This window comes from Bactrocera latifrons, unplaced genomic scaffold (assembly GCF_001853355.1).
Source record: "Bactrocera latifrons isolate USDA-ARS-PBARC rearing strain unplaced genomic scaffold, ASM185335v1 scaffold_615, whole genome shotgun sequence".
NCBI classification, from domain to species: Eukaryota; Metazoa; Arthropoda; class Insecta; order Diptera; family Tephritidae; genus Bactrocera; species Bactrocera latifrons.
This window is the reverse complement of record NW_017537285.1, coordinates 74,662-82,869: the sequence shown is the minus strand read 5'-3', so window position 1 is coordinate 82,869 and position 8,208 is coordinate 74,662. Positions and strand designations below refer to the sequence as shown.

Here is an 8,208-nt window from a genome sequence, read left to right as displayed (position 1 = left end):
CCTCATTAGCACCTAGCAGAATATTGGAATTCATCAATCTGCTGGGGCTAAGTGAGACGCTGTGAGTTAGTAGAGGGCACAATAKACCYTAGGTCGCGGTGCAATCCTCATTCTTTATCTTATCTTATCTTATCTTATCCCCCCTGCTATGGAGTCTTGTCGTAGATGACCTTCTAGCATTGCTAATTGACAATGGGATCCGCTGACAAGGGTACACGGACGACATTGTAATTATAGCTACTACAAGGAGGTTTAAACCTGGCAAAAGGGTGGTGTTGTGTGATTGAGTTCAACATCAACCCCGTCCCGTTGACGAGACGTAGGTCCCTATCCGCCGTCAGGTACCTTACACTTGGTCATGGCGACAAAAGCACTAATGGTGTGCAATCGGACGGCGGAAATATCCTGGGTCTGCAACCAAGGATTGATAGATGGTTGTACACCATGATTGTGAGGCCGATAATCACGTATGAGGCTGTGGCCTGGGCCTCAAAACTTCGCAGACTTCGGTAGGGCTCCAATTATCGAAGCTTGTGTCTGCATCTGCATACATGCCAAGTTGCTAATGGGGAGGTACAATCTCAGCAGGTTTAAATATGCAATTAACATCCCTAGAAATAAACTCAGGTTACTGGTCGCATTTTACTCTGGCCACTGCAAGCTGAAGGCATTCACACAACATGGGCTTATCTGAAACACCAGAACACTTGCTAAGTGACTGCACAGCAGTCTGTAGACGCAGTATTATGGCTCTTGGATCCATGTTTGCAAAAAGGGATCGCATCGCTTCACCAGCAACCAGCAGAATATTCGACTTTATCAATCTGCCGTTACAACAACAACTTTATCAATATATTGGGGCTAGGTGGGTATTTGTGATTTAAGAGAGCGCACAATAGACCTAAGGTCGCGGTGCAATCCTCATGTAATAAACTTATCTAATATAATCTAATCTAAAGTATTTAATACTAACAAATTAACATTAGTTTATTGATTTATTTGCTATTTCAATAGTTTACAATTGAGATGAAGGCACGTAAATGAATTCCGACAATTGTAATGGGCTAGCTTTAACTGGTACCCAGAGATCTTTTTAATTAAGGCATAATTACTACAACGAATACCAATCCTCATGTAATAAACTAATTTAATATAATCTAATCTAAAGTATTTAATACTAACAAATTAACATTAGTTTATTGATTTAATTGCTATTTCAATAGTTTACAATTGAGATGAAGGCACGTAAATTAATTCCGACAATTATAATGAACTAGGTTTAACTGGTTCCAGAGATGTTTTGAATTAAGGCATAATTACTACAACGATTACCATAAAACGAATGTTTCTGAAGTCTTTGATATAATGTCAATCGCCTTTCTTTGAAAGACTTGTCATGGATTTGCAACCAATTTTTTTCTTTGTGTTAATTTTAGCACGCATGTTTTCTGGAGTTTCTAAGAAGTAATCTGAATTTCAACAAATGAAAGTCAAAGCGAGAATGGAAACGCTTATGGTTACCTAAAAAATAACTTGACTCTGATATATAGATATATAAGAAGTCCTAAAGCACGGTGATATCTAAATTCATACCTAATTTAGTTTTTAGTATGTTAATTTAATTTAAACTGATTTCAATCATCCCATCTAAAATTTGTTATGATAAAAATTTTGTTCATAATTCTTCACCTAAACTAAAGCTGAATTCACATTAAAAAGACGAAGTTCCGTAGTTAAGAGGAAAAGAAACCGAACTTATGACATAATCTAAAGAACGAAACGGCAAATGAAAGTAAAGTTATTTGAAGCCGAAAATGAAATGAAAGAAGTAATATTGTCATAATACAGTAGCTACCATGATACAAGTAAAATGTGAATAAAATTAGCTACATTGATGAAAATTCATTTGGTTTTGAAATATATGTTAATGAATTTTAGAGTATCTACATAAGTAGTACTAGGAATATGCATGATAGTTGCAAATATGAATATACTATACCTCTTTTCAATATCCTCCAGATCTATATTGACTTTCTTAATCCTCTTTTCTGCAGATATTAAATCAGTTTTACAATTCAAAAGCTTTCGTTTTCGATCCTCAACAGATATTTCTTGTAGTGCTGTAATTAATTCATCTCGTCTTCGAAATAGATTGTTGGTTAATAGGTTGTCTAGCTTATTTTTTACAACTTCTAATTGCATTCTTTGTGTGAAAGCTTCTTTATTCTCCTGATTTAATTTCCTGATGTCATCATTAAGTTGATCTATTTCTCGTTGATCTTGTACCGACAAACTGGATAAGAGTTCCTGCTTAAGCTCAGCTTCCAACCCAGCTTTTGTGCTATTCATTGCTTCTAAGCTAGCTTTACATTGAGTAGCAGATCTTTCCCTGGTTGATCTATATTTTTCAATCCTTAGTAGTTCTTCTTTCATCAAACGAATTTCACCTTGGAGTTTTTCAAAAATGTCTTTAGTTTTTCCTTGTTTTGTTTCTGTTTTCTGCATTTCCGAAACGACTGAATTTATATTATTTTCTGTTTGTTTGATTTCATTTCTTAGTTTACTTAACTCTTTTTCAAAGTCTCGTATTTGTTGTGTATATTCGGACCGTTTTTTCTGTATTTCAAGACGTGATCGAGATGTATTAAAATAGCCACCTGTTAGAGATCCTTTTGAGGATACCTGATCGCCATCCAAAGTAACACAATCTAATCCAGTGCTTTTAGCTAATTCTGTTGCTCTTTCTAAATTTCTGCATATTAAAGTTTTTCCAAATATATATCTCAAAGCTTTGTCATGCTGTTCGTCGTATTTAAGCTTTGAGAGCATGGGAATGGAATCTGGATCATCCGGATAATCATGTATTTTTACTTGCAGTCGATTTAGAGGCATAAATGTAACTTCTCCAGGGAGCTTAAGTTTGTTCATTTCTTTTAAAATTTGAGTTCCAACTTTGTCTGACTCAACAATATGATGAAATAATCTATTGCCAGCGGTCACTTCAACAGCTGTATATATTGTCTTATCACAACTGAAATTTTCAATAACTGGTCCATAATAAGATTTCGCAATTTCATCAAAAGGAGAACCACGCTCAAAAAAATTATCCAATACTTTGCGAACGGAATCTCGACCGTTTAATATTGGCTTACCTGCCATACTTCTGAGTGCTTGGTCAGTTTTAGATAATTCTTCCTTGTGTGTTTGCAGTTGTTGCGTCATTTGTGTTTCTTTTCTCCATAATTCATTCCTCATTGCTTGATAATGATCTTTTGTTTTTTTCAATTCATAGTATTTTTTGTTGTGATCATCTATTTGAAGTCGCAGTTGTTCAAGTTCGTTAGAATGCTCTTCAATTTTTTTGTTTAGATCTGCTTCAGCATTGCTATCTTTTTTTAAATCTTCCATCAATTTTGAGTTGTGATTAATTTTATCTCTTATTTGCTTACTTAGAGATTTTAATTCATTTAAAATCCATTTATCTCTTTCTTCTCTTGAGGAAAATTGGGACCCTCGTCCTTGCTTGGCATATAACTCATTTCTTTTTTGCTCCTTAAGGGATAACTCCCGCGAACATTCTTCTTCTTTACGCTTCATAGCTTCATATTTTGGTTTAACATCATCCAACTCTCGCTCTTTTTCTGCTATAGTTATTTTTAATTTTTTTAACTCTAGATCGGCTCTTTCTTTTGATTTATTGTCCCCTTGAACTTCATCATTAAGATCGATTATAATAAGATCAAGCTTTGTTTTTTCACGTAGCAGTTGTTGCTGTTCTGTCAACAACACAGATCGTTCCTCTTTCGTTGAGATAACGTCCTTTTTTGCATCTTTTAAACGCTTCTGAATTTCTTTTATGTTTTCTTGAGCCTTCTGAATTTCGACGTTATAAATTTTTTTCTTGTCGACCGACGATTTCTTTTGTTCATTCAAATCATCCAATGCCTTTTTGGTTTCTTTTAATTCAGTTTCGTGTATTATATACTCCAGCAATCGCCTTGCTTTATCCCATTTTTGATATTCCTTCAACTCTTCCTTCTCTTCTTCTAATGTTTTCAATCGTTCTTCAATAGTTCTGAGATACTCTGAAATTTTTTCAAGTTTGCCTTCAGTTTCTCGCAAAATATTTAGCGACTCTTCTTTTCGTTCGTCATATACTCGAGTGCCAGCTACTTCGCGCAGTAATTTTAATCTATATGAATCAGCTGCTGTAGCCATTTGATTGATTTTCCCTTGCTTGACAATATAGTATGGATTAGAGTTCGAAAATCCAGCAGATTCAAGTAGGTTGACAACTTCTGTTCTGGGAACTACTTTTTTGTTTAAAAAGTACTGATCTTTTTTAGAACCAATCACTCTTCGAAGGTATATTTCTTCTTTGTCTATCTAAAACAAAAAAAAATATAAATATACTTATAACTGTAGATGATAAAGAATTTAATACAAAAAGCAAAGTTTTACCATAATAAATAAAACTAAAATAAACTAACTAAAAACTGACAGCAAATGAATTGAGAGCAATAAATTGCCACCGAAAAGTACAAGAGTAGCAGAGATCACTAAGAAATGTTGTAACTAACCCAACTGTTTTTGATATTACGATTTTCAATTATTTTCATTAGTCAGTCAAAGTTTGATTTGTAGCGCCAACAATTAAAACAATGTAATTTCACAAAAAAACGTGAATATTATTAAAGTGAACATTAAATTTGATTTAAATTACAATGACAAAAATGTTAGGATCAAAACTGATGTGCTGCGCATAAGGAAAAAGCTTCGTAATCACAGAAATCCATTCGAGCTTTCTTTCACCAAGTAAGAAAAAATTTTTTTGATAATGAAATGGCTTTTAAAGAATGTGTATTACAGATTCATAAGTTATTCTCGTTTAAATGAGGAATCATTTTATTTTTTACTAAATGAGATGATGGAACGTTACCAAAAACTCTTCATTTCGTAGCTGCCGGTAGTTATCAAGAATACATTTTAAATGATTTTAACCCGCGTTTAAATGTTTTGAACACAATATTTGTACACTGTGGACACCCCAAAACACCCATGGCTTAACAGGAGCAGCAAAACGCTTCAAAAATTCAATTTTACTTTAAAAGTATATTCCTAGGGGTAGTAGATCGTATCGACTCTTTATGTTCGAAACACTAAACAAATTGTTTTATTTATAAATTTCTCTTATTATAAATACAATAGTTATTTTTATCTATTTTCTAGTAATATTAATATTTTTCCTAAATAAATTCATTAATTTTTAACTACAACTGCTGGTTAGCAGTTTGAAACTTTTAATACTCTAGTCAATCCTTCTGACACAGAGTTGGAAACCATAATACCAAAAAAAGTGGTTTGGCAACTCTCAATCAATAAGGGCTTTATTTTGAAGGTCATATACTCATTTGTTTTATTACTATATTTTATTTGCGGTCAGCGAAAAATTTACTTAAATCACCGTCAAATAAGATATACACATAGATAATGAAGTCTAAGCTCAACAATTAAGTTTAAGTTTTTCACATGTATTTCTTCTTTGTATCCTTAAGTTTAAAATGCAAAAACAACAATTAAGGAAATAATAACCGGGCTTTTCGTACTCTTGCAACTTGTCAGCATCCAAACCAGGGAAATACCTTCAGGTTTATAATTTTTGTAAGTCTAGGGCAAGTTTACCACGGTTATTAGAAAAACACGCTCCCTCAATTTTATTAAAAAAATTCACATATTTGCCGATATATGAAGTATAAAGTTAAATAAATACTTTATATTAGGTATACGGATGCTAAAGAAATTATTGTTGATTATTATTCAACATAGTTTTGACATACAAGGTGCGTTCCAAAGTAAATAGGACTTAAACAAAACAGAACAAATGGTTTTTTTGGCAAAATCGATTTATTTTATTCAAAATAGTATCCTTCTGCTTCAATACAGTTTTAGCACGGTCCAATAGCATGTCGAACGAGTGTTTTACCTCATTGGCCGGTATAACCGCCAGTATGCCAGTGCAAGCCTTTTGAATTGTCTCTACGTCTGCATAACTGCTTTCCTTTCATGGGCATATGCATTTTTCCGAAAAGGAAAAAGTCGCACGGTGCCATATCAGGTAAATATGGGGAGTGGTTAAAATATGAGTTTTGGTCAAACAATCGGTCACAAGGATCGATCGATGAGTCGGCGCATTATCGTGCAACAAACGCCAACTTTCATCTTCGCGATATTCGAGCCGAATACTTCGAATGTTCGGCCAAAATGTGAGAAATCGATCCTTTGGAGATGTTTAATTCCATTTCAATGATGGTTTCGATGGAATTTCCGGTGATCACGGATTGTGATTAGCACACATATTGACCGTGATTTATAACTTTAGATTCAAAATGTCCTGCTTACTTTGGAAGGCACCTTGTACAGCATTCTCTTAAATTTAATGACTGTGAGAAATTAGTCTTATAACTCAATTTAACCCTATCATGCACGATGTTGCGTATATGCAACATTTAGTTTATGAGCGTTTAAGTAGCGCTATTTTAGATATTTTTCTTTCGCAAAAATATAGCCTCATGTGTGGTTAAAGCTTCGTAGTCAGCTGCGCTCGTGTTCAGTTGGTAGCTATTCTCCCGAGAGCAAAGTTGACAAATTAATATTTCAAAAAAACGTTGTTTTAAAAAAGTGTCAAAAAATATTAATATAATTAATTCATCCAAAAACCAAGTTCAGCAACTAAATAAAGAAAGGTAAGAGAGTAATTAAAAAAAAAAAACAAAACCGGCATGAAAATGTTATTTAGTTTGCTTGTAATAATTTTCTAAATGAAGTGTTGCGTATACTCAACATTGGTCTATTGTGGTAGTTTTCGAAAAGTAAAAACTTATTTTTGTATACACATTCTAAGATGCGCCCAAAAGGTCCGACCCAGGCTGAAATTGAAAAATTTGCCAACTTTGATTGGGATGATTCGGCTGACGAAGAAAATGAAGAAGAAGATGCAATTTGGACAGAATTATAGAAGAAACATTGAAAAATTGGGATAACACTGCTGATTGGCATTCTTCTATACCTTGCAGTTGTGAAAATACCAACATATAGAATGGCGTGGGCGGCCAATTTCAAACTAGCGCCCGTTGCAAATGCACTACCAAGGAATAGATTCGAGAAAATCAAACAGTTTTCCACTTGAACAATAATATTAAACAGCCTCAGAAGGGAACACCTGAGTACGACAAATTACACAAAGTTCGACCATTGTTGGACGCCATAAATGCTTGCATATAAAGGTATCTTATTATTTGGGAACATTCTTTTCTTAGGTCAACATAGTTTGAAACAGTATCTTAGTCTTATGGCTTGGGAATATCATCAGTCATTGTTGTGCTATTTTTATCATCCAATATGCCAGTAATCCAAAATTTCAAACTGTTTTTTGACAATTGGTTTTCTTCAATAAGCTTGATGATTGTCCTGAAAGAAAAAGGCATATTAGCCGTTGGCAGACTTAGAAGCAATTGATTGAAGAATTGCACTCTAAGTAGTTAGAAGGAACTGCAAAAACGAGGACGAGGATCAAGCGATTTCAAATATGAAGCAACGCACAACTTGATTGCTTGCCGTACATGCGCATAGTCTACTGGTGCGTAAATTCGAGTTTAGTAAACAGTTGGTTGTTGTACCGCAGAGACATCACACATACAGACGGCGAATTGAAGCATATGCCGCTCATAAATTTCCAATTGGATGTTGCTACCGAGCTTTTAAACGCAAGTGAAACTACAGGTTTCACAAAGAAGAGAGTTCATCCATCATTACTGTTTTTGATAATGAATTCAGAAACTTCATCACCTTCTCCATCGAATCCGTCATCACCTTCTACAGGTTGTGAATCTAAAACAAACCCCAATAAAAGAGCATATGTTGCAGAGCCTGCAAAATCCCTACGATTTGATGGTTATAATCATTGGCCGGAATGGGGAACAAGAGGCAGATGTAGGCTGTGCAGCACTGGGTTTGCAAGCTCTAAATGCAGCAAATGCAATGTGCACTTGTGCTCCAATCCTCAAAAGAATTGTTTTATATCCTACCATACATAAATTGAAATAAACGGCCTTTGAAAAACAAGTAAGAAAGGGCTAAGTTCGGGTGTCACCGAACATTTTATACTCTCGCATGATAAAGTGATAATCGAGATTTCAGGCGTGGTTGTGA

General features: G+C 34.3%; 1 protein-coding gene across 1 annotated transcript in view; it reads right to left on the bottom strand.

Annotated features, from left to right (window-relative positions):
* The window catches only part of LOC108975127 (structural maintenance of chromosomes protein 3), a 69,846-nt gene that overhangs the window by 30,476 nt on the left and 31,162 nt on the right, over positions 1-8,208 (bottom strand). Inside the window, exon 4 of the mRNA XM_018943427.1 lies at positions 2,000-4,386. Coding sequence (XP_018798972.1) covers positions 2,000-4,386 — 2,387 coding nt within the window. The remainder of the gene's footprint in view (positions 1-1,999; positions 4,387-8,208) is intronic.